At 54.2% G+C, this 26,588-nt stretch overlaps 1 protein-coding gene across 1 annotated transcript in view; it reads right to left on the reverse strand.

The window, feature by feature from the left end:
• Positions 1 to 26,588, reverse strand: part of SHANK3 (SH3 and multiple ankyrin repeat domains 3) — a 204,897-nt gene that overhangs the window by 106,221 nt on the left and 72,088 nt on the right. The window contains exons 10-11 of the mRNA XM_032221683.1: positions 22,871 to 23,177; positions 1,297 to 1,502 (exon numbers count right to left, since the gene is read on the reverse strand). Of these exons, the coding sequence (XP_032077574.1) occupies positions 1,297 to 1,502; positions 22,871 to 23,177 (513 nt within the window). The remainder of the gene's footprint in view (positions 1 to 1,296; positions 1,503 to 22,870; positions 23,178 to 26,588) is intronic.

A 26,588-nucleotide genomic window follows, 5' to 3' on the forward strand; every position in this document is an offset into this window, starting at 1 on the left:
CATTGCAAAGACAACGGCTGAGTTCCATGGACGTCACCAAAAGGTGCCCTTGCTCCACAGACGGCCGGCCAGAAATGCTCTCGGCCCCTTCGGCCTTGGAGACCCACAAGCAGTGCAGGACTCGGGGCAGCTGCTCCGGGTGCCCCCAAGGGCTGGTGGTGCTTGCTTGGATGCTGGCCCAGCCAGGGATGCACCAGGCAGGCCCCCCTCCTCTCTGTGCCCCAACGTCTCTCGCAGAGGCCCCTGCGTACCAAGACCCCCTTCTGGTTTTACAGGGGCCTCTGGATGGGACAACCGATGAATGGGGGCTGCGGGAGCATCTTTGCTGCAGCGATGAGTGGCTGCACACGGACACGGGGGGGGGGCTCCAGAAGGCGCTGTGAGCATCCCAGAGGCACAGCAGGACCTGCTCCGCCCTCCATTTCCGAGCGGAGAAGGCCGCCCCAAGCCAGCCAGGCCGGTTGTCCAGGTTGAAACACCGCTACAGCCCCGGGGGGGGGGGGGGCACAGACCCAGGAGGGAGGGAGGGAGGGGGCAGAGCTGCACAGCTACTGAAAATCCAAGCCCAGAGATAAAAGCAGCACCTTGGAGGGTCAGGAAAGGCAAAATGGAGCTAGGAGGGGAAAACGGGAAGCACTCTCCTGCACCCCCAGGTGCCCTCAGCGACAACTCTTCCTCATCTGTTGCATGCACACAACCCAGACGCACGCACCCAGAATTGCCTGGGTTCCCCTGCCTCTTGGGCGGAGGTGGGAAACGGGCCCCAGCACAAAGGGCAGGCAGAGGAGCCCCCCAGGCAACGCATCCCATCACCCGCAATTCAGAAACCTCCCCGGAGCCTCCCTGGTCCCAGCCACTGATCTCCTGATGTGTCACGCTGGACCCAACCAATCCAGAAAGATAAGGGCTCTTCACACAACCCTCCCGGCGACAGCCGTAGCCAATGTTGGGGGCTGGTTTCCCAGCCGCACCCAAAAAGCTAACCACGTTCAGAGCTAAGCAAGGTTTGCAGGATCCCCTTCTTTAGCCCTGGAGGAAAAGCCCCCCCGGGGGGGGGGAGAGTCAGACTGGCCTGGGACTGGAAGGGTAGGAGGGAAGCTGGGACCCCCCCCCCCCACAAAATACTCCGATACTGACAACTGACTACCCCCCCCAACTCCTGCCGGGCCCTACAGCGCTCTTGCACCGGCTGGTCCCGGGAAGGAGACCCACTCCGAAGACCCTCAGCCAACGCCTGGCCCCGCCTTAGACCACCGGCTGCCCCTTCGCCCCCCCCCCGGGACCCCGGGGGCTCACCCTTGACGGCTTCTCCGCGGTTGAGCTGGATCTCGCCCTCGCCCTGCGGCGCGTAGCTCTTGACCACGATGAAGCGGCGGCCGGGCACGGCGCTGTACAGCTTCTTCTTGGGGCCCCGCAGCGGAGCCGGCGCGGCGTGCGGGGTGTGCTCCACGCCCGGCCCGGCGCCCGGCGCCCCCCCAGGCCCGCTGCCGCTCCCGCCGGGGCTGTAGACGAAGACATAGGTTACGCTGCTGATCCCGGGCGCCGGCGGCGGCGGCGGGGGGGCCATGGGCAAGGCGGCCGGGGGCCTCGCGCGGCCCGAGAGCGGAGGAGGGGCGGCGGCGGGCGGGCGGAGAGGGGAGGCGAGGAGCCGGGCGCGGCCTCTCCTTCGGCCCTCCGCCGGGGCACTCAGGCCATCGCGGCCGGCCGGGGAGGTCGCCGCCGCCGGGAGCCGCACCCGCAGCCCGCCGATGGGGGCCCTGCCGGGGCGCCGCCGGGGCGGTCAGGCTGCCGGGCGCCGTTGCTGCCGCCTCCCGCTCCGGTCCGCGCCCCCTCCGACGGCCGCAGCGCCATGGCTCCCCCGCCGCCGCCGCCGCCGCCGCTCCGGACCCCCGCCCGGCTCAGCGGCCGCTGGCGGGACGCTGCCGCCCGGACCGGCCCCGCCGCTGCCGCCGCCGCCGCTGCTGCCGGCCGCCCATGACGGCGGCGAGAGGCGCTCGCTCGCTCGGCTGCCGGCAGCCACCGGCCGGGCCGCCCGCCTGCCTCGCCGGCTCCGGCTGCCTCCCCCGGCCGCTGCCGCTCGCCAGCCGCTCCTCCCCTCGGCTGGGCGGGGACCCACCGGCCCGGCCCCCCGCCGACGGCCGACTCGGGCTGTCAGACGGAGGGGAGGGAGGGGCGCTCTCGCCCCCGGGACGCCCCCGGCAGAGAAGCGGCAGGCCTTGGCCAGGCTCCGGGGCGTCCCGCTCGCTCCGAGCCCCCCGAGCCCTGGATAGGCAGGGCCCCCGTCTCCCCCGGCCACTCCGGAGCCCCCTCCTCGGAAAAGCGCCACACCTGGCTTCCCTGGGAGGGGGGGGCAAACTCCTGTTTCTAAAATCAGCCGCCCAGCTGGGATTCTGCCCTTGAGAGGGGTGGGGTGTGGGGGGGGCGATGCCCGAAGAAATGATGGCTGCGATGGGTTATTGGGACAAGCTGGGACCCCCTCCCCCCTCCCATGGCAGTACAGAAGGTCCAACCTCCCCCCAGCCCCCTCCCAGCCTTTTCCAGTCCTGCTCAGGAGATCCCTTCGTCCCCCCCAGCCCCCCATCCTCAAAGGACTTCTTTCCTTTCCACCCACAGAGCCCCCCCTCCTCCCCAGCACAAGAACCCCACTGGAGAGCCTGGCTTGCTGCCCAGCACCCAAACCGGTGGCAACAGCCCCCCTCCTCTTAGGCCCTTGCAAGCACAGGCAGACCCTCCCCATAAGCACAAACCAGTGTGCCCAGTAAGCCCAGTCCACACTGAGCCCCCCACTAACCTGCACCCCCCTCCCAGCTACCTTGGCTCTGCAGCGAGTTCAAATCAATCATAGTTTCAAGCAGTAGGGAGCCACATTCACAGCACTGCCTGGGGGGGGGGGAGAGGCAGAAAATTTCCCCAGGGCTTCCAGAAACCCTCTGCCCCCCCACCCCCGGCCTGGCCTGCTACACACACCCACACACTCTCCCAAAATGACCGGCTCTGTCCATTGTAGGTCCAGGCAGAACACGGCAGGGGAAGGTGGGGTGTGGGAGGGGAGCCAGAAAACGTGAATTTGTCTCTTCAGAAGGGAGGAAGCTCCTTGGATGAGAAGCAAGAGGTTTTCAAAGAAAAACCAAAGAAAACTAGACAGCCCAGTTGCTTCCGAGGGACCTTTGGGGGAAATTATTCTGGGCTGACCCAACGGAGCAAGGATGCCAAAATCCCCCTCCCCCGAAAGGAGCACCCCCAGAAGGGGACCCTACGAACACCAAAGGCCTCCCTCCCTGGTGCCCCCCAGAAGGAGGCAGCCAGAGAGAGAGACACAACCGCCAGCCAAAGGCTCATCTGGAGAGGAAGGGCCGTTTCCCTGCAACGACGGATCCTCCTGGACTTCCCACCCAGTATTTAAAACCAAAGCAGCACTAGAAAAGTGACTAATGATCAGTCCTCACACTTACGACCATCGCAGCAAGACCAGCTGCTTGGCAACCGGGGGGTATTTGAGCCTGGTGGTTGCAGTGCGGGACTGCCGGCTCCTTCTGCGGCCTGCAGTTGGGCAGGATGGACCCCACCAGGCTCCAGGGTGACTCAGCCTCCCGTCCTCCCGAGGGGGGTCAGAAGAGGAGCCAGGTGGTTGGGGGCAGGAGGCCGACTCTCTCAGCCGCTTCGAGAGGGCTGGGGAGCCCCCCAAAGCGGTATAGGAGTCTAAGGGCTGTTGCTATTTGCCCCTTGGCCCTGGGTTCAGCATTTGCAACCTTCCCAGCTAGCAATCAGAGAAGCCAGATCTGCTTAAGGACTGCATGACTCACTTAACAACCGCAGTGACTGATTTAACAACCCCCGGGCAAAAAAGGGGGTAAAATCAGGAGCGACTCACTTAACAAAGGCCTCGGTTAGCAATGGAACCTCTGGTCACAACTTGCTGTCGTAAGGGCAGGACTGTTCTCCGGGGAGCGGCAGCCAGCTCTGGCACCCCACAAAGTCACCGCAGAGCTGCAGCCTGACTCAAAGGCCCATAATCCACGTCCTGCCAAGTGCGGAGTTTGGGGGAAAGCACACACACCGTTTCCACATCATTCCCCCCCCCAAGTGAGAGGATAAGGATTGGGGAGGGGTCCATTGCAAAGCCAAAGGCCTTACAGAGACCCTGAGGTGACCCAAGGAACCTTTCCTTAGCGCAGGGGTTCCCAAACTTGGCAACTTTAAGACTTGTGGACTTCAACTCCCAGAATTCTCCAGCCAGCAGAGCATTTGTTAGTCCAACAAGTCTTAAAGTTGCCAAGTTTGGGAACCACTGCCTTAGTGGAGCAGCAACTGAGGGACACCCACCTTTTCGAGGTGGTGCAGTGGTTAGGGTGCTGTACTGCAGGCCACTTCAGCTGACTGCAGTTCGGCTGTTCAAATCTCACCGGTTCAGGGTTGACTCAGCCTTCCATCCTTCCGAGGTGGGTGAAATGAGGACCCGGATTGTTGTTGGGGGCGATATGCTGACTCTGTAAACCGCTTAGAGAGGGCTGAAAGCCCCATGAAGCGGTATATAAGTCTAACTGCTATTGCGATTGCTATTGCTATTCACGGTCGACACAACACAACTGCTTTCACAGAGATGACAACTCCCAATACGATGCTAAGTGAGGGGCACAGGAGTTGTAGCAAAACAGCCAGGAAAAAACCAGTGATTTATTAGTGATTCTAAGGCCACCCAACTCTGGATGGTATACAGGTTAAAAACACAATTCAACAAGAGCCCATTAAATAATAATTATTCTTCTCTTTTAAGATGATTATAAGTGGAAGGCCGGTCCTTGAGAAGGCTCAATTATTCAATCAATTCAATGCAGAACAGAGTTGGAAGGGGCCACGAAGGTCTTCTAGTCCAACCCTCTGCTCAAGCAGGAGACGTAGTATACCAATTCCAGGCCAATGGCTGCCCAGCCTCTTCTTAAAACCCTCCACTGATGGGGAACCCACAACTTCTGGAGGCAACTTCTGCTCCACAGGTTAATGGTTCTCATGGTCGGGAAGCTTCCCCTTAACGTCCTCTTGGTTTCCTTGAGGGTCCCTTGGGCTGCAAGGAGGCCCCATCCGTCGATCCGGAGGAAGTCAAGGCTGTTCTTTGGAAGCTCCAATACTTTGGCCACTGAATGAGACTCCTGGGGGCTCTCTGGGCTTGGGGCTTTCCTTGGGGACATTTCAAGACCCAAAGAGGTAACCTCATCAGTGTTATTCACTAGCACTGACAGGGTTACCAAGTTGGATCATGAAATGAAATCTGACCCACCAAGCTCAGAGAGCACCAAGGACCCTACAGTCATTCTTCTTCTCCTTCTCCTCCTCCTCCTCCTCCTCCTCCTCCTTGCAACCTCCCCTTCCTTCTAGCACTGATGAGGTCACCAAGTTGGGTCATGAAACGCCTGCAAGGGACCCACCAAGCTCAGAGAGCACCAAGGACTCCACAGTTCTCCTCCTCTTCCTCCTCCTCCCCAACACCACTAGCCCCCCCCCCCCCCGCTTTCCTAACACTGATGAAGTTACCTAGTGGGCTCATGAAAGGTCTGCAAGAGAAGCAGCAAAGAGAGCACCCAGGAACCCTCCTATCGACCCTGAGCTGCAAATGTTCTTATTTCTGAAAGGCCCTGATCTTGGGGGAGAAAGGAGAAGGGGACCCAATGAACATGGCATGTGGACAAACTCTGGGAGACGGGGACCGGACAGGGAGGGGCCTGGTACGTTGTGGACCTCCTCTACCCATAAGCTCAGCAGTGTCTCCTGAGCAATTCCTCCTCCACAGGGCCTTGAGTAGGGCTGCTGGCCAGCCATTGCCCCCCCCCCCCACAATAACAGTGGGGAAACAGCTGGCGGTCTGCCATCCATGTTCTTTGCGGCACAATTCCTTCTTTCCGCGAGGCCCTTTCCTGAATGTGGGCTCCTCCGCACGTCCAACCGCTTCCTTGGGGCTGCACAAGCAGCTCCTTCTTGGCAGGACTTGGAAGGAGAAAGGAAGGGCAGCATGGATCCCAAGGTCCCCGCAGGAAACGAAGGGTGGGAAGGCTGCGGGGAGGCCACCCCGGAGGATGAACAAGCGAGATTTAGGCGGATTAGCTGGTCAGAATTGTCCTTGTCGTTATGGCAGACTTCTCGGTCCCTGGGTTGTCAATCACTCCGAAAGAAACCCTCAGTCCTGGGGGGCCCTGTGGGCGATGGACCCCTGGAGGTCTTTAAGGAGGGCCTGGACAGCCATTGGTCTGAAGTGGTGCAGGGTTTCCTGCCTGAGCAGGGGGCTGGACTAGAAGACCTCCCAGGTCCCTTCCAACTGTTTCATTCTATTCTACGCCCGTTTTCGTTTTAAAATCCGTTCCATCTTTATTTGAAAAATAACTTTGTGCGTTGTTTTATCTTTTGCTGCTTGTTTGCTTTTGGCATTGAGATCAGAAAGAAAAGAAAAGGGCTGGAGAAGTCGGGCGCGCCTTCTCCGCACGGAGGGATTCATCTGAAAGGCCAGGGGAGACAACAGAAGACAAGATAAATGCGCCTCTTCGCTCTTCCGGCCCTTCAGAAACAAATGCGAAGGGGAAAAAAGACACACTGGATTTTCCACCGCTTATTTCTGTTTCCAGTTGATAAGGCGACTTCATGAAGAGCCGCTAATTGTGCAAATATTTAGATCCAAAAGCCCCCGGGCGAAGGGGGGGGGGCGAAAGAGGCTCCCCAAGGGCAGGTTTCCAAGTGGGGTTCCCTGCCTGTGCACGAACCTCCGTGTGAAGCCCATTGCAGGCGCAGGTCCCCGACTTACAACCATGCGTTTAGAGGTGGTTTGAAGTTTCAAGGGCACTGAAAAAAGCGACTTATGACCATTTCCCCACACTTACACAACGGTTGCAGCCAGAGGGGACACCAGAGCCCTCCCCCAGGATTGCCGGGGCCGCTCCGAAGAAGAGGGGCTCAACCTCCAAGGCCCCCCGAAGGCAGGAGAGGAAGCCACGGGTGGGAACTAATCAAGGAGAGAAGCAAGCGGGAACCAGGAAGGAATTTCCCAACAGTGAGGACAATTACCAGTGGAACTGCTCGCCACCAGAAGTTGTGGATGCTCCAACGTTGGAGGTTTTAAAGAAAAGACCGGGCGGCCATATGGTACAGTGTTTCCTGCTTAAGCAGACTAAAAGACCTCTAGGGTCTCTTCCGACTCTCTTATTCGCTCTGTCCTGCTGTTCTGTTATTCCGCCTGTGTCGCTGTGAGCGGCTGCTGCACCTTTGCCTTCCAAACGGTGGAGTAAGTAACTTCTTGGGAGGGAGTCTGTTGTAACTTTGAATGGTTATTCAGCGAAGGAGGCCCAGCTGAACTCAGGATTTCATCCGCTAGATTTCCTTGTCTTATTTTATTTTTACTTTCTTTGATTTTCTTCCCTTCTGTAAGCCGCCCGGAGTCCTTCGGGATTGGGCGGCCTATAAATAGAATCAAACTTATAAACCAAACTTATAAACTCCCTTCACCTGCTGCGTCCAGCCCCGGCCTTCCTCTTGGCACAAAATGTTCCATAATTCAACTTTAACCTCTTTTTCAGCCACGTAAACTAGCAGACCAACAACAAATATCCTTCCCCCGCCGAAGAGGACCACTCGTACCCGTAACTCAAGGACTTCCTGCCTTCCCTTCTGCAGCACAAATGAGGCTTGTGAGGGAGCCACGTCAAAGCCCTTCGCGACGGAAGTTGCCATGCTGGAAAAGAAACCCCAAAGCCACAAGGGCAGAACTGCCGAGGACCCTGGCAGAGAACACTCAATCCCACCAGCCCGAGATCTGGGAGAGAAGATACTGGAAGGCGGGGGGGGGGGGGGGGGGGCTTCTGCCCTCTGGGATCCACCACCCAGGGAGAATATCGGAGTTTGTGAGTTCTAGTCCTGCCTTGGGCACGAAGCCACTGGGCCAGTCCCTTTCTCTCAATCCTAGGAAGGAGGCAAACCGCTGGTGGAAAACCTTGCCGAGAAAGGTTTGAGGGCTTGTCTGGGAAAACCTCCAGGATCAGAGGCCGTTGGAGGGAACGGGGGGAAAGGGACACGAAATGGGCCACAGGCCGGAAAAGACCTTCAGAGGCCCTGAGCTCCACAGATGCGAAACAGGCAAGCTGCACTACTCCCTGCCCTGCTCCCTGGAGGCTGAAGAAGCAGGAAATCCTCGGCTTACAACGGTTCATTTAGTGACCCTTCAAGGTTACAGCATCACTGAAAAAAGGGGATTTATGACCGTCTTCCACACTCGCAGCCATTACAGCATCCCCTGATCAAAGTTCGGGGGCTTGGCAACTGGCATGGACTTCTGACGATTGATCCCCTTTGGGGAGCTCCTGACCAGCGAAGTCAACGGGGAAGCCGGATTCACTTAACAACTGTGTTACTGACTTAACAACGGCAGAGATTCACATCACGACTGTAGCAGGGAAGGTGATAAAATGAGGCAAAATTCACTTAACAAATCTTCTCACTTACTAACAGAAATTTGGGGCCCAATTGTGGTCGCAAGTCGGGGACTCCGTGATTCATGCCTTTGAATTCTGACCTTGAAGCGGATGGCTGGGAACTGTCCATGGTACCCACAGAAAACAGAATGAAGAGAATGCCAGAGTCGGAAGGGACCCCAGAGGCCTTCTAGTCCAACCCCCTTCTCAAGCAGGAGACCCTGCGTCATTTTGGACCAATGGCTGTGCAGCCTCTTCTTCAAGGCGATCTCCAGTGATGGAGCCCCCACAACCTCTGGAGGGAAGCTGTTCCACTGGTTAATTGTCCTCACAGTTAGGAAATCCCTCCTGAGTCCCAGGTGGCTTCTCTCCTTGATGGGCTTCCATCCGTTGCGTCTTCTCCTGCCTTCAGGGGTTCTGGAGAAGAGGCTGAGCCCCCCCACTTCTTCTTTGGGGCAGATATTGGAAAGCTGCCCCCATGCCCCCCCCCCCCCTAGTCCTTCTCTTCATTAGACCAGACAACCAGCGACTCTTCCTCCAGGACTTTTATCCCCCGTTGCCCTTCTCTGCCCTCTTTCCAGGCTCTCTGGAGGACGGGCGGAAGGCCAGGAGGCCAAAGGCTGCCAGACCAGGAGCCTTGCACAAGCCCATCCTTACTGGATCCCAGCCTCCCACTCCTCAGTCCACAACGCCGCTGGGATAGCAGGGCAGCCGAACAGATGGCGATCAATGCCAGCCTTGGAACAAGGGACCCCTTGGCGGCCCTTGACGGGCCAGCAGACAGACGCCAAGGCCAGGCTGATGAAGTAGCTTTCCTGCCTGCAGAAAGGAACCTTTTGAAGCCGCAGAGAGCAGAGCAAACGTCAGCGGGCAGAGGAGACGTTTTAATTCGTTGCCCAGAAGGACAATGCAGGGGATGAGCAAATAACCTGGATCTCAGATGGCCGGGAAGGGCTAAACTGGGAACTGCTCTGGGGAGACAGGAGGTTCCACAGCCCCCAGGCTGCAGCCCCAGAGACCCCAACTGCCGAACCAAGCAGAAGCAGCTGCCCTCTCTTGCCTGGGACAAATCAAGGCATTTCCCGCCAGATGGCTGGGACGAGGGAAAAGGGGACTCAGAGACCCCCTCCCCCAATCTGGGAAAGGCATTTCTGCACCTCCCTTGTCGCCCCCACTTTCTCCAAGCGGCAAATGTACACCTTCCGGCTCCCCTGAGCAAGACTGTGGCCCAGGTGGCACTCGGGGGTCTCGAGAGGCTCCTATGAGACTCTGCTTGGTTGGAAGCCCCCCCGCCAGCTGCTGCTCGCTCTCCTGAGCCCTGCACAAGCCTCCCCCCTGCAAGGGCATGAGAAGGAAAGTGGGGGGGGGAACAGACAATATGGTGTGAGGGACACCCCACCCCTTCCTCTGCCTGCAGGCAGCAGGGAGGGGTCTCCACCTGGTGCCTTCCAGCTGGGCTCGGCTCCTGCTCTGAATGCCCAGCAGGCTGATGGGGAGACACCCTGCACTTGGGGGGGGGGGGAGGGGCATGTTCCTTGGATGGGTGCAACACGCCCATTTCCTGGAATGCAAATGACTAAAACTGCTCCCTCCCCCCTCTTCGTCCCTCCCCCTCTGCTCCATTGGCTGATGAAGAGTCAGTCCTCAACTGAGCCCAGCATTCCCCTTGCTCATTGTAGTTGTCCCATTGTACGGCCTTTCTTGCCACGGTTGTTAAATGAATCACTGCAGTTGCTAAGTTAGGAACACGGTCATTAAGTGAATCTGGCCTCCCCATTGACTTTGCTTGGGGCGGACTGTGTGTGCGTGTGTGTGTATGTGTATCTATCTATCTATATCTATCATCATCTGTCTGTCTGTCTAATCTACCTGTCTGTGCGGGGGGGGGGGGCTGGGAGTAAGCAACGGCCCCTGTGGGTTTTAGTTCTCCTTGGACGCCCCGTTTGTCCTTCTGCCTCCAGCACCAGTGCCTGGAATCCCCCTGACCTGGGTGGGAGCTCTGGAGAAGATCCACATGGCCCTTGTTTCAGTGCCGTCACAGCAATCATTAAACACGTGTTATTAAGTGAGGACCACCCATGTCTTCTCACTTATTCACATTTAGTCCTCGAAGGCCCCTGCATAATAGATCGCGAAGCATTAGGCCCTCCGTATAAATACCACTGGGTCAGAATAACACATGGCCTAAAAATGGAGCGTTTGGAGCAATGGATGGGCTCTAGGGCGGGACCTGACGGTAGGTGAAAGCACTGATCAAGCTTTATATTAACATTTTATGGGCGCAGCCTCAGTTTCTACAAATGTTACTTCATCATCCCATATAGCTTTTTCTAGAGCTCCTATATTTTTGCTTGTTCCTTATTATATCTTCCTGTTGTTACCTACATACATACATACATACATACATACAAGTGTGTGTTTTCGTAGATTTTCACGGGTCCTAGTGTTGTTGTATTTGGGTCTTTTCCCGTGTAAGATTGAGATTATCTTGGCAACGTTTCAGCGAGGTCTCACTCGCTATCTTCAGGCTGGTGTTTTCGCCTGAGGATGGCGAGTGAGACCTCGCTGAAACGCTGCAAGACAATCTCAATCTTAGACGGGAAAAGACCCAAATACAACAAGACCAGCATACCTACACCCGTGAAAATCTACGAAAACATTGTGTGTGTGTGTGTGTATTGTGTCACAACCCCTGGTATGCCCAAATATAGGAGGGAGCATACTGCTTCCCTTTTTCTGTCTTTCGACTCACCCTAGGAGCCATCCAGGCAGAAAGCCATTTTTTTATGTTGCCTTTGTTACATTTGTGTTGCACTAGTCTCCCTTTATTTATTTATCAGCACAATGCAACACACACACACACACAGACACACAATATAATATATATTATAAATATATAATACATTTTTTTTAAAAAATAAATGCCTACAATGGCTTGTTGCACATGTATTCCACCTTCTTTCCAAAGTTTTTAGTGGTCAAAACAGTCCCTCTTCCAGATTAAGAGTCAGACCATGGAGTCTAGACCAATTCAATTCAGAATAGAGCTGGGAGGGACCTTGGAGGTCTTCTAGTCCAACCCCCCGCTCAAGCAGGACATCCTGTGCCATTTCAGACAAGTGGCTGCCCAGTCTCTTCTTCAAAACCTCCAGTGATGGAGCCCCCACAACTTCTGGAGGGAAGCTGTTCCACGGCTCAATTGTCCTCGCTGTTAGGGGGTTTCTCCTTAGTTCCAGGTCGCTTCTCTCCTTGATTAGTTTCCATCCGTTGCTTCTTGTCCTGCCCTCTGGTGCTTTGGAGAATAAGTGGACCCCCCTCTTCTTTGGGGCAGCCCCTCAAATATCAGAACACTGCTCTCCTGTCACTCCTAGTCCTCCTTTTCTCTAGACTGGCCAACCCTAAATTCTGCAACGGTTCTTCATATATTTTTATCTGCAGGCCTTTAATCATCTTTGTTGCTCCTCTCTGCCCTTTTCCCAAAGTCTCAAGATCTTCTTTTTTCGTAATGGGCTGAGCAAGACGGGATGCAGCCTCCCGGGGGTGGCCTTACTAAGGCCCTATAAAGCGGTGCTGAGACTTCGCCTGGTTTTGATTCTGTGCCTCTGTTTATACAACCAAGGATTCTGTCAGCTTTTTCGGCTGGCTCCCGTTGAAGGGATCGTCCACTAGGACTCCAAGGTCCCCCCTGGCAGTTCCTGTTCCTGAGCCAGGGGTCACGTAACTGTACTTGTGCCTTTGGCATTTCCTGCTTCAGGGCAGAACCTGACTTTTCTCCCCCTTCAATTGCATCGTGTCGGGTGGGGCCCCTTGTTCAGGCCTGTCAAGATCTTTCCGGATCCTGAGCTCGTCTTCCGGGGTGTCGGCTGTTCCTGCCAGCTTAGGGGCATCTGCAGACTTGATGAGTTCCCCTTCCATTCCCTCATCCAAGTCATTTACGAAGATACGTTCATAATCCCTGGTGTTTTCAGCAAGATACGTTGCAGATCAGAGATGTCCACTCTTGGCAATTTTAAGACCTGTGGACTTCAACTCCCAGAATTCCCCTGTGAACCGTGCTTAAAATCATCCAGCCAAGTAAGGCTTAAAACCAGCATGGAATTGGGCATCAGAGGGATTTTATAGGCCTCCTAATCTGGATTGCTCTTGAGGCTGCCTCTTTGCCACCCACCAGATGTCTCTGAACATACAGGCTGGGGATGATGGGAAGCCTGATTTAAGCGGGAGAGCTTTAGACGAGGGAAAACAGTCTCTTTGCTAGAGGCAGAAACCATCTCAAGGGGTCAAACCCCACAGCTGGGGGAGAGTCTTCTACGCCAGCAAAGCCCACGAATGGAATGCGAAGCGTCACCCCCCCCCAAGCAGCCCCCCCCTCTGTTTCCTGGAGGCACCCAGCAAACTCCCCCTGGAGGCTGGAGTGTCTTCCTCTCATTTTACAACTCCTGCGCCGTGTGCGAGAGTCTGCCAGCCTTTGAAGACGGTTTGACGGCTGGTGGATAATGAGCTGCCTGGGATGTTGGCGCTGCCGGCTCCGTGCTCCTCCCGGGAGGATGCGGTTGCTAAGCGAGGGAGAGGAAGGCTCCGCATGACATCATCCAGGATTGGCAAGACACATCCCAGCAAGAGGGCTCCGCGTGGCTCACTGGGGGCTCCAATTCAGCTGCACCCACAGAAACAGCCAACATCTGAGGGCTCCAAGCCAGCAGGAAGAAGGGTGACTCCTCCTCACCCCCTGTATAGGAATAGCCCTTAGACTTATATGCCACTTCATGGTCTCCTAAAGCCCTCTCTAAGCGGTTTACAGAGTCAGCCTCCTGCCCCCAACCATCTGGCTCCTCTTTTTACAGACCTCGGAAGGACGGAAGTGTGAGTCAATCTTGAGCCGGTCAGGATCAAACTCCTGGCAGTTGGCAGAGTCTGCCTGCAATGCTGCATTCTAACCACTGCGCCATTATGACTCCCTTCCTTCCTTCCTTCCTTCCTTCCTTCCTTCCTTCCTTCCTTCCTTCCTTCCTTCCTTCCTTCCTTCGCAGTTAGCAATAGCACTTAGACTTATATACGGCTTCACAGTGCTTTCCAGCCCCCTTTAAGCGATTTACAGAGTCAGCCTCCTCCCCCCGCCCCCAAACAATCTGGGTCCTCATTTTACTGGTCTCAGAAGGACGGAAGGCTGAGTCAACCTTGAGCCTGGTGAGATTTGAACTCCGGACTGTGGCAGAATCAGCCTGCAATGCTGCCCTGCAACCCCTGAGTACTTTTATGAACCTGGCTGGGCTTCCTCATATACAGGGGGGGCGGGGCTTGGCCCAAGAAGGAAGAGGAGGGTATCAGTTTACATGTAGTCCTCGACTTATGACCACAACTGAGCCCAACATTTATGTTGTGAGACATTTGTTAAGCAGGGTTTGCCCCATTTTACAACCTTTCTTGCCACGGCTGTTAAGTGAATCATTGCAACTGTTAACTTTGTAACACGGTTGTTAAGTGAATCCGCCTTACCCCTTGAGTTTGCTTGTCAGAAGGTGGCAAAAGGGGATCACATGACCCTGGGACATTGTGACCGTCAGAAATGTGAGACAGTAGCCAAATGGTACAAATTTTGATCATGTGACCACAAGGATGCTGCAACAGTCATAACTTCAAGACCCGGTCATAAGTCCATTTTTTCAGTGCTGTTGTTTGCTGGGGCCTGGCTTTGCCAAAAACTGGAAGCAAATGCTCAAATGCTCAGCAAAACCGTCATAAAACGAGTCCCCATGGCTTCATGATGTTGCGGGTGGATGTAATTGCAAGAGGTTTGCTGAATGCCTGACATGCGGACAGGTGGCCATGGGGGAGGGAGGCTGTGGATGCAGTGGTGAAATTAATTTTCTTTTACTACTGGTTCTGGGGACGTGGCTTAGTGGGCGTGGTTTAGTGGGCGTGGCTTGGTGGGCGTGGCAGGGGAAGGATACTGCAAAATCTCCACTCCCTCCCTACTCTGGGGACAGCCAGAGGTGGCATTTGCTGGTTCTCGGAACTACTCAAAATTTCCGCTACCATTTCTCCAGAACCTGCTGGATTTCACCCGGGTGGATGGTTGCCAGTATTTCAAATCCAGGTGGTCCCTTCAGGTAGTCTGTTGTAACTTCAAACAGCTGCCAAGCAACTGGTCCTAAGTTGAGTCCTAAGTATCTGCAATTGTCCCAGGGCCCCAACCTCAAGACCCGAGAAGGATGAGGAGGCACCAACGTCGCAACGATACGGATGTGCGGTCTCGATGCACCGAGACTGCAGCCGATACTTTTGCTCTTAAGTGGTCCAATAGGACCTAAACCATCCCGCAGAGACGGTGAACAGGAAGAATACGTCTTGCTGATCCCAGGAACATCGCAAAGTCCCTGATCGATGCAAGATAAGTTCTTTAAGCTGGCAACAAAAAATCCAGTGAAGGCTGACGAAGTCGGGGTGGCTCCAAAACAGAAGGATACGGAAAGAGAAAGTGTTTCCAGTTGGTGAGGAACTTTTACCGTTTTAAAAAGAGACTGCCTATAAAAAACTTAAAATTAATTTAAATTGGAGAACAGAAGAAATAAGCGGCGGAATTAAATTTGGAATGGTTTTGGACAGTGGTTATCTTACTTTTTAAATGCTATCTGTATGGATGGAATTTATGCAAGCCTTTTAAAACGAATGGATTAAGTTTTCTATTTTTTTTCTTTTATTATTCTCTGTAACCTATGGACTAAAATTTTCCTCTTTCATTACTGTGGGTGTTCTCCTATCATTCAAGAATCAGACTTTTTTTTTTAACTTGAAATACAAAAAAAATACAAAAAGAAACAAGGAAAATTGCAACAATAACACTGCTACTCGGAGGCTGGAAGGTTTGTGTATTAGAAACGAAACACTTATTTTTCTCACTGATTATTTTGGCTTGGCACTACAAGGTCTCACTGCTTGGGTATAGAGAGTGATAAGAAGGAAAGCATACAGATGTCCCTTTGAAGTATAATCTTTAACCAGAGAAAAGTGAAAACAAAATATTATTGTGAATCTATGTTTAATCTTATTAACCTTCCAAGCTAGAACAGCTGTGTTTGTTAGCTGGAGATAATGGCACAATTTCAACAGCAGAAAGAAACCTTAAGTCTGCAAAAGATCAGAAATACAGAAATTATCAAATACATATGAGAGGATAGAGAAGAAGCTGGAAGGCTTAGAGCATCTAACAGCAAAATATGATGAAGAAGTTGAGGATGTTTATCAAGTGGAAAACGTGGTGGTTAAAACCAAAAAAAATGAAGTGGAAAATGAATATAAAGAAATTAAATTTGTTGATATTTACGGTGATTGGTTTGTCTCTGAAAATGGAAAGAGTGAAATACTGAAAGAGGAACTAAATGGAGGGGAAATTTACCCCAGATGGCAAGTTACAAAAGAAGAAAAAAACAAACGAATTTATGGACTTAAAGAGAGAAATTTTATTAGCAATATCATTGATAACACTACTGACAATCAAAGATAAGCTGACTAAGGAAACAGAAGAAGGGCATCGAGATTACATGTGAGATCTTAAAAGCAAGGAGTTGCTAAGAGGAGTCCATACAAAGTTGTTTAAGGAGATGATTAGAGGACTGATACCACAAATGGCAGCAGATATGAGACTGTTTTGCTGCTGGAAAGATACAAGTTGATAGATGGAAGAGTATAATTTAAAACCAGTTAAACTTGGTGAAATTTAGTGACAATAGATATAGTTAAATAAATAATTGATAATGTTACTAATGTATACAATGTGTAGTGTCATGATGAGTAATAATTGGATATGAATATTGAATGGTATGTAAGGAAGACTAGAAATCCCTTTGGATTATATATAAAAGTTTTAAAAAAGAACTAAGATACAGTTAAAGTTTTGATAATTAGGGGGGAAATGTTATGATACAGGATATAGTTAAATAAAGGAAGGATAAGAATAACAACGTATTTATAGATATGGGTATAACATAAGGAAACTGGATGCAAACTTTAAACAGTGATTTGGAAAGGAGGATTAGAAAACTTTGTTATTAAATATTATGGATGTTTAGCTAGAATAGGACATAAGGATTCAGTGTCAGTGGAGGATTTTAGAAATAGTAATTGAAAGGCCAGTATGTGGCTATGTATTAAATCTTGGTATATTTTATGATGAAGGATGTTTAAACAATTATAGTCAAATGAGAATGGAGATATGATGATGGTAACATGTATAAATATCAGAGTTAAAATACTTGGGTTAATATTTGTTGACTGTGGAAGAGATGCACGAAAGTCTTTTTGTAACCAACTGATACACTTTCTACAGCATGTAAAGGAGGATGTGTTGGGTTTGTTTTGAAAATAAAAAAAAATTATAAAAAAAAAGACCTGAGAAGGATGCGGTGATCCTCGGGGTCAGTTCTCCAAGGCCACCTTGGCTTCAATGGGAAGACAGGAGTGTCAGCCACGAAGGACCCTCCCTGACCACGAGTGGTGGGGAAATTCCCTGAGCCTCCACATCTTCCATCTCCACTGATTGTCCTGGTCTTCCCAGGTCCGACCTGCCCTTCACCTCCACCAAAGCCTCTTTGCAGGCTTTGCCCCTACACTACAGTTTATAATTTAGATTTATTTAATATATGATGAAGAACTTTTACAGAAATTGGGTAGGTCTAGTCCAGTTAAAGAAGGACGAGGGGGGACATGAGAGCATCTTCCAATATTTGAGGGGCTGCCCCAAAGAAGAGGGGGGTCCACCTCTTCTCCAAAGCACCTGAAGGCAGGACTACGAAGCAAAGGATGGAAACTTATCAAGGAGAGAAACAACCTAGAACTAAGGAGAAACTTCCTAACAGTGAGAACAATTAACCAGTGGAACTGCTTGCCACCAGAACTCCAGAAGGGCATCGTTTTTCCTGCGTGAACAGAGGGTTGGGCTAGAAAGCCTCCAAGGTCCCTTCCAACTCTGTTTTTCCGTTCTTTTCATCTCTGATCCCTCCTTGTACCGATAGAGAGGATGCAGCCTGTGGCTAATTTGGGCCAATTAATGCCACGTTTCACAGCCATGGGAGGAACCAAGAAAACCTCCCAGGTTCCCGTGACTTTCTCTCTCTTGGAGAACAACGAGGCCCCCGTTTTTCAGAAGATCGCGATCCCCCAAAGACTGCAGAGGGGAGAGTGACGCTGAGGGCGCACCCATAAAACACCAGCAGCCACTCTGGGTTCCCCTCGACCTTTTGTCAAGCCTCACGGAGATGCTTCTGACAGCCCAATCGCCTGCTGGGACGAACGACCCAAGAGGAGAACATCCATTAATTACCCAGCCTTGTCCCGAGCGTCCTTCCTTCCCCATCACGGCCAGAATTAGCAAGAGCACAAGATCAGAGGAAAGGGGTGTTGAAACCACTGCTGCAAAATAAGAGGGAAGCTCCTGAGAAGCCCCCTGCCAGCCTTGTGCAGAATAACGGTGGAAGGAAGGCAGCCTTGAGGTCTTCTAGTCCAACCCCCTGCTCAGACAAACGGCTGTCCAACCTCTTCTTAAAAGTCTCTGCTGTTGGAGCCCCCACAACCTCTCTCCCGCCGATTAACTGTTCTCACTGCCAGGAGATTTCTCCTTGCTTCCCTGCTTCTCTCCCTTGATTAATTGATGGATTAGTTCCCATCCTTCTTCTTCTGCCTTCAGGTGCTTTGGAGAAGAGATTAACCCCCATCTTCTTTGTGGCAGCCCCTCAAATATGAGGGTGAATATGTCACCCCCGGGTCCTTCTTTTCATTAAGGTAGACGTAGCCAGTTCCTGCAACCGTTCTTCCTGTGTATTATTAGCCTCCAGTCCCCTAATCCTCTTGGTTGCTCTTCTCTGCCCTCTTTCTAGTACTTTAGTTTAAGAAAGAGAATAAAATTTAACAGAGAGAAGAGTAAAGTTCTTTCTTTATCTCACAACGGCTCCACCAGCTGCCTCTCCAAAGCCCAGGAGCTGCCACATCCACACCTGGACATGCAAGGGACCAGCATGCTTCTCCCCCCACTTCACACAGCCTCCACTAACCCTCCCCCTCTTAGTAGGGCACCAGCCCCACCGGTTTCCCTCCCTTCCTGGGACCAGCTGATGTGGCAGATGCCAGAGGAGTCACTGGCGAGGGGCTCGACTAGCATCTGCGGTGCGTGTCAACTTCTGTTAGGGATGCTCCTTTTCCCTTTTCTGATTTCATGCCTTTAATTTATTCATTTTATTTTTGCTTATTTCTTGTCGCTCCCTTCGTAACATCACAGCCGTTTAGAGCCGGATGACTTGAAGCCGTCAGATGACAATTGAAATTAAACTCATGTCCTGGGGATGCTTGTCTGAGGAAGGGACGGTGGTCAGCTTGAAGGGTTCCCCTGGGAAGCTTTGAGGGTCCCTCACATGTGTCGCTCATGGTGGGGTGGGGGCAGGGAGGTCATCTTGCTTCTTGGAAGAAGAGACACCCCCCCCCCCCCCCCGACAGAGGAGGGCCCAACTCCACCCAACCTTTCAGCCAAGGCCTTCAGGCTTCCTTCCTCCAGGACAAAAGGGGAGGTGGGCCACAGAGAGTCTATCTCTAGCCTACCGAAAAGAAGGAGCAGGGGGACATGAGAGCAGCCTTCCAATATCTGAGGGGCTGCCCCAAAGAAGAGGGAGTCAAGCTATTCTCCAAAGCAGCAGAAGGCAGGACAAGAAGCAACAGATGGAAACTAATCAAGGAGAGACGCAACTTGGAATTAAGGAGGAATTTCCTGACAGTGAGGACTATTAACCAGTGGAAAAACTTCCCTCCAGAGGTTGCGGATCCTCCAACACTGGAAGTTTTTAAGAAAAGATTGGACACCTCTTGGTCTGAAATGGTGTAAGGCCTCCTGCTTGAGCAAGGGGTGGGACTAGAAGACCTTCAAGGCCCCTTCCAACTTGGTTGTCCAATTACAGTTGCAAGCCAAGTCCACCTGATCTGGTCTTTGTGGGCAGGCCTCCCCTGAGGGCCAGGTGGCCTCCCATGAAAGCCTGAAGACCCGTCTTCTCCCTCTGGTGCCGGCAGAGGCCGGCCTGGGAGGAGGTGGGGCCGATGGCCGATCTTTCGGAGGCTCTCAGGCCGAGTAGTTTTTAGGATGCTCTGCTTTGACATTTCACGACATGCTTTCCCCAGATCACAAGGCAGAGATGGGTAAATGCAGCGTATAAATCTATCCCACCCACCCACACTGAGCCCAAAGAATCCATCAAGCAGACGCCTGGCACAGGCCCCACCACCTGCTGACAAAGGCCAGACATTTGGAAGGCAGGAGCCTCCGTGCGGCCTTCAAACCTGTCAGCTCTCTTCCCACCGCAGGCCCAGGAGAGCCTGAGCTCCCCCTGGATTGCTGCAGATGGAGCCGCCTTGATCTGTTTTCAGCCCACCCACCCACCCGCCCGCTGTCCTTTCCTACTTTGACCAGGCAGCACAGGGCATCCCCCCTCCCACTTCCCTTCTCATGGCCCCCTGTGGCTGGGCCTCCCCTTCCCCTGGGCCTGCTGCAGGCAGTCATCCTCCTTGGCCCGTTAGCCATGCAGGGGTGGGGAGGGGAGGAGGAGGGGGCTAGAGGGAGGGAAGAAGGGAGGCAGGAGGGCTACAGCGAGGAAGAGAGGAGGTGGGAACAGGGGGGCCTCGAGAGGAGAGGGAGAAGGGGGGGGGGCTGGGGAAGAGAGGCGGTCCCAGGTCCAGAAGCCGGGAAAATCCATCCAACTGGATCCCTTTTAGCGGCTCCCCACTCAGCCAGCCCAGCACACAAAGCAGATCCGGCCATGAGCAAAAGGCCAGGAACCCCACCCGAAAGTCCAACTGAACTGATTTATCCCAACTAAAGCAGTCAACAGCTGCTCGGAGTCAGATAAGGGTCCAAGGGACTCACTCTGGGTTGGCTTTAGTACGTTTGTGGCTACGGAGAGATTCTAGGCTGGTTCCTCTTTTGACTCCGGCTCCAGGCTCTGCTTTGCCTACAGTTGCTGCCTCCTGCTCCTTCCAAAGGGAGCGTGGCCTTGGTGCTTTCGCCCTTCCTTTCGCTTCTCCTTCTCCCATCTCTCCATCAAGGGCTGGGACTGGTCTTTTTTCAAAATGTTTTCTTACTTGGGGAGAAACCCCCCCATCATCTATAAACAGAGGCTCTTCTGGAGAGAGTTTGATCCACAGACACGGGAAGAAATGTGCAGCCCAGACTTGGGAATCAGCAAAGGGGCACAGGCCCTGCCAACCTTCACCCGCAGGGGGGTGAGCTGGAGCATTGCGGCCCCCGCCTGGGCAGATCCATTTATCTTCTGATGGTTCCCCCTGGTTGGGGGGTTCTTTGCCTAGCTCCCCCTGGGCTGAGGGTCTCATCCACCAGTCAAAGGAGACCAGGGAAAACTGTATATTGCGTGGGTCAGAAGGAGGGCGGAGGAGAGACTTAGGCTCCTTGTATCCTGGCCATCATCTGCTCTCTCTCCTCAGGATGGCGCTACAGGGCCTTGCACGAGCCACAGGGACACGTTTTCCCCTTGGGCCATCCCTCTGCTAAACACCGAAGTCTCGCAGTGCTGTGAGAACGTCCAGGCTCCCCGTTTCCCAGCTTTACTGGCAACTACCCGGAGGAGGGCCTTCTCTGTGGCTGCTCCGACCCTCTGGAACGAACTCCCCATGGAGATTCGTACCCTCACCACCCTCCAGGCCTTCCGCAAAGCCCTTAAAACCTGGCTGTTCCGACAGGCCTGGGGCTAAAGACTTGCAGCCCCACTTCGAATGGTGTGATTGTTGTGCTTTTTAATTGTGTATGGTCTTTATGTTTTGTAACTTTGTCTGTTTTTCCCCTCCCTTGAGTTGTGAGCCGCCCTGAGTCCCTTTCAGGGAAAAGGGCGGCATACAAATAAAGTAAAATGAAATGAAATGAATTATTGCTAGCAGGCCAAGTCCCTGGGCTGTTGTAGGAGAAGTGATGGCCGAATCCAGGGGTGGAGCTGAAGGAGGAATCGGCCCAGAATCCCCTCGTAGCCACAAGTAACCTTGGCTTCCACTGCCCTCCTCTGACCCCTGGCAGGGCCGAGCCCTAGTGGGGAAGGTTCCTCCGCAGAGGCTTTTAGCAGCCAATCACTCTGACTGAACCTTCGCAAGCAGATCTGATCTTTTGTGCCTGACCAGCTGCGCTACGGATATTTGCTTTGGACGCTTTCAAAACGATTTTAGTCTTTTAATTGCCGTATTTTATTTGGAACTGTAAACTGCCTGGAGTCATTGATTGTGATGGGCAGCTGCAGAAATTGGATACATAAATAAAACAAAAAAGGCAGAAACTCTGACCCAGCTGCCCCCTCCAAGAAAATGAGCTCATCGCTTCCCTCCCCCCCCCCCCCGCAGACTGGAGGCGTTCCACCCAAACGCCTCTGAAGAACCTCAACCTGAAATGAGAGAGGCCTCTCCGGAGGAGGAGAGACGGGGGCTCTACCAGAATGGCCTTTGTGCAAGAGGGGCATCCCTGGAAGACCCCCGTGGGTGAGGGGGCCCCAAACAAAATGCGTCAGTGGGATACACCATGCCACTTGCCACTCTTCCACAGGACCCAAAGGGCCACGGCTGATCCCCTCCTCCCATCTGGAGCTCCTTTCCAGAAAATCGGGTCCTCTTGCTAGGAGTGGGGTGGAATCCCCCCATCCTCCCCCAAAGCCCCTGGGAATCCTCCCCCCGTGTCTTCCAGGATCCACCCTCAAACCAACAGTAGCTCAGCTAGGCGCCCAAGCAGCCCTGCCTGCGGGAGGGATCTGGGGGTCCAGCCGGCTCCCTCCAGCACCCCAGAACTCCAGGAGGAGGGAGTCGTTGGGATTCCCAGAACGCCAAAGCTCTGGTTGGGGAAGGTGCCCACTCCTGTGCTCTAGTCCAAGCGTCCGGAGAGGGTGGCACCCTTCGGAGTCACGGTGGTGTCTCTGCTTGCGGCTGCCCACTCCAGATGTTACGGGAACAGTTCTCCCTTGCAACCCACCTGGGGGCCAAAGAGAGGGGGGCCTCCCTGGCTCAGAGGGTCTGTCCTTCCCATGCAGGACCCGGGAGAAAGAATCACGGAGGCAGCCAGTCATTAAAACCAGTGCTGTGGGGCTGGCCTAGAAACGGGAAGGCTGTGAGTTCTAGTCCTGCCTCAGGCATGGAAGCCAGCTGGGTGACGTTGGGCCGAGGTCTAGTCCAGCCTTAACCACGAAAGCGTCTCTCTCATGCCAACCAACTCCACGGGGTCGTTGTGGAGGGGAAAGAGGAGAAAGGAGAAGCACGCATGTTCTTCGCAGCCAGGAGTTATACTTATAAAGGCAGATTAAAACCCCCGAAGGGACGCAGACTTCACAACCGGTCAGAGGCGGCGACCCAGCGGCGCCGAGGGCAGAGCGCGTCCCGTCCCCCCGTCGCGTCCGGCGGCTCACCTGGGCTTGGCGCGGCTGCTCCTGCGCAGGGAGGGCGCGTCGGCCTCCTTCTCCTCCCGCACGCGCTGCAGCGACGGGGAGCGGCTGTGGGCGCCGCGGGGCCCGGCCTCGCCCGCCGCTTCCCGCATCTGGGCCAGCAGCTGCGGGGGGAGGCCGCGGAGCGAGGGCGCCGGCGAGTAGGACGGCCGGCTCTCCGCCTTCAGGTTGTTGTCGCTGGCCGAGCGCTGGAGCAGGCGCGGGGAGGAGAGCCCGGCCGCCCCCATCAGCCGCCGCCGCTTGGTGTAGCTGGGGGTCTCGCGGAAAGGCACTGCGGGAGAGAGAGACAGAGGGGGGGGGCGGTTAGCACGGCCGGACCACAACCCCAAACCCCACAAGGCTTCCCTCCCGAGGTCCTGGGAGCTCTCCGGAAGAGACTGGACGGCCGTCCGTCAGAAACCGTGCCCGGTCTGCCTGGCGGGGGTTGGACTAGATGACCTCTAAGACCCCTTCCAACTCTGTTAATCTATTCCATTCGTAACGCGCTCCGGTGGACTTCAGGGCTGCGAGGCGCTTTGACTTCACGCGGGAAGAAAACCTCCCGGGCAGGACGGGGCCGTGCAGGGGGCGCAGAGCGGCTGGGACGTGGGAGCTGGGTGGGAGGGGGGGGTTGCCAGAAGTTGGGGCTGTGCGGCTCCCGCCCCAGAGAAGCAGCCCAGCCCCCCCACCCCTCCATCCCAGGGGGAACCTTTCCCCGCCCACCTGCCCACCCCAGCAGGAAAGGCGTTGGGAGGCAGGGGAGGATGGCAGGACCCGGAGACGCCTCCCGGTTCTCACTTGGGGGCCCAGGCCCCCTTTCCGGGACCCCCACTCCCCCGGCCTCACTCAAGGCAGCCGGCAGCCCCGTAAGGGAGGGAGGCTGGGGAACCTCCTGGGCACCAGGGACCGGTTCCGTGGAGAGTTTTTTCCGTGGGTCGGAGGGGACGGGGTTTCGCCTGCTGCCTGCACCCCCCCGGATGGGGCTTGGCTTGCTTGCGCGGCCAGGACTGTGGCTTCCCGGATCGGTGTCAGTCCAGGGACCGGGGATTGGGACCCCCGCCCTGCCCTTAAGGGACGGCTGCTGCTTTAGGTCTGCGCTGCTGACTTTCTAACCGCCTAAAACCCCTCCCAGCTGGCTTGTGCCAAGAAACCCCCTGAGCCCCTTTTGCTAGTGGGAAGGTTTTTGGCTCCCTGTGGCCCCCTTCCCCCCAGTCTTCTGAATGCCCAAATCGCAGCCAAATCTTTAAAAGGAGGTTTCTCCAACTCTTAAGGTTTTTAAGAAAAGATTGGACAGCCATTTATGGGGAACGGTACAGGGTCTCCAGCTTGACTAGGGGGTTGGACTAGATGACCTCCAAGCTCCCTTCCTACTCTTATACCATATTCTTGCCCTCCTGTGTGCTGGCTTCAAACTCTGGGATTCCAAGGGACAGAAACGTTGGTCTCTTTAAAGGAGGGGGGTGGTCCCAATGCCTGCTTGGTGGGGCTTCGGAGGTGCTGTGGGTGGGATGGGTCCAAATCAAAGCAGCCCCCTGAAACTCTGTTGGCGGCCTGGACTCCCCGACTCCCTTTACTCTCAGTTTCATGGCCCAACTAGGTAACCTCAGCAGTTCTGGTGGGAAGTGGGCCTTGCTCTCAGTTGATGTTTATCTATTAACCCCGCTCCTTACTAGCACTGATGACGTTACCTAGTTTGGCCCATGAAACGGCTGCAAGAAAGCCACCCAGCTCAGAGAGCACCCCTCATTTCGACCCCTTGTGCTAGAAGTATGTGAACATCCAGAAAACACCAGCATTCAGAAGTGACTCTGGTTTTAGTTCCTGCAGGTTCTGCATGGAATCCCATCTCTTTGGAGGGAAATCTTACCTCCCTCTCTGTTGCTCAGGGCAGAAAGAATCCATGCAGAATCTGCCACCTCCGCTCCCAGCATCCTGTGCCATACTGGCGGAGGCTGCTGGGCGCTGTAGTTCAGCAGCACCTGACAGGCCGTCACTTCACTGGTAGCCCTCAACGTACGACCACAATCGAGCCCAACATTTCTGTTGCTAAGCGGGGCATTTCTTAGGTGAGTTTTGCCCCATTTTACAACCTTTCTTGCTACTGTCATTAAACGAATCGCTGTAGTAGTTTAGGGACATGGTTATTAAATGAATCTGTGGAGTTTTGATCGTCTGAAGGTCGCAAAAGGGGATCAGATCATAAATCTGAGTCAGCTGCCAAGCCATCCAAATTTTGATCGTCTGACCATGCGGTCGTAAGGGTTAAAAAAGAGTCACAAGTCCCCTATTTCAGTGCCGTTGTAATTTGGAAGGTCACTAAGTGAAATGTTGTAAGACGAGGACTACCTGTCCTGCATGGAGTAAGGCTCCCCTCCCCCCCTTGCTGTTTAAATCCCACTGACAAGAAAACCTTGCAAAAGCGATTTGCATTTCAAAGGCCCCACTTTCTCCAAAGGCATTAAAAAGCATCGATTATTTGTTTGCTCCTCCTCGGCGGCTTCCCTGGTGAATGGATGTCAGCCGTGCAGACGCTAATCGGGAAATGAGGAAGATTAAAGCCATAAATTATCATCACAGGAGGCAGCGCGAACGGCTCATCCGCCCCTCTGAAAAACAGCAGAAGCCTTTCTCTACTGCAAGGAGGGAAGAGTTCCTTACAGGGGGTGTCTGTCTGTCTGTCTGTCCTGAGGCAGGTGGGCTGCAATCCCACAGGAGGAGAGGTTCATCCATCGTCCATCCGGGTCATGGTTGTCCCAAAGGTGCTTTTTCCAAAAAGCAGGCTGGACTTTCTTGGATCCCCCCCCCCCCCCTGAAAATGCTCCAGGAAGCTGCTTCTTCAGTTGTTCTTCAGTTCAATTCAGAACTGAAGAAGCTTCTTAGATGAGAAGCGAAACTTTTCAAGGAAAAAAAAAACCCCAAGGAAGTCCAGTTGTCTTTTGGAAAAAGCACTTTGGGGATTTCAAAGGAGGGTGTCTGTGGAGGGGCAGAAAAGAAAAGGCCCATCTGGGGTGTGTGTGCCTGAGGATAACGTGCCTTCAAGGGTGGGACCTGAAAGGGTCTCTCCCTGGTGAATCCTACCGGATAGACAGAGGCTGGGGGGAGACGGTGGCGATAGCTACCCCTTGGGCCAGGTAGGTCGACCCTCTCAAAGGATGCAAACGACCAGCTGTCTGCAAGGACTGTCAATCCCTCCATTCCCCATCAACCAGTCAGAACTGAGGAAGCTCCTTGGATGAGAAGCGAAACCCCTTCAAAAGGAAAAAACCGGAAAGTCCAGTTGCCTCCTGAAAAAAGCACCTTTGGGACACTAAAGCAACTGTTGTAAGTCAAGGACTTCCGGGGGTCCTAGGGAGCGGCATCAAGGGAGCAGGGCTTCCTGATCCAGGAGTGGGCACTATTGCCACAGCAGAGACGTGGGCAGAGGCCTTCCCGGCCACGGCGGCCACCTCCCCCTCAAGCAGGATGATCCGTGGGTCCAGGAGGAGCCAGTGGACTCCAAGGGGCCCATCCAGAACCCCAGATGGAAGACATCCATGGCCCCAGTTGGCATCCGAAGCCAGCTGCCCCACCTTGATAAGGCTGAGCTGGCACAGCCTGATCCCTTCTGCCCCCCCGGCTGCATCGCTTCCTTGGCGCAGGGTCCAGAGGTGGGGCTGGAATCCCCATGTACTTAGGATGCCTGGCCCTGTGTTGATGGGCGTGG

Source organism: Thamnophis elegans, chromosome 7 (assembly GCF_009769535.1).
Source record: "Thamnophis elegans isolate rThaEle1 chromosome 7, rThaEle1.pri, whole genome shotgun sequence".
Classification (NCBI taxonomy): Eukaryota; Metazoa; Chordata; class Lepidosauria; order Squamata; family Colubridae; genus Thamnophis; species Thamnophis elegans.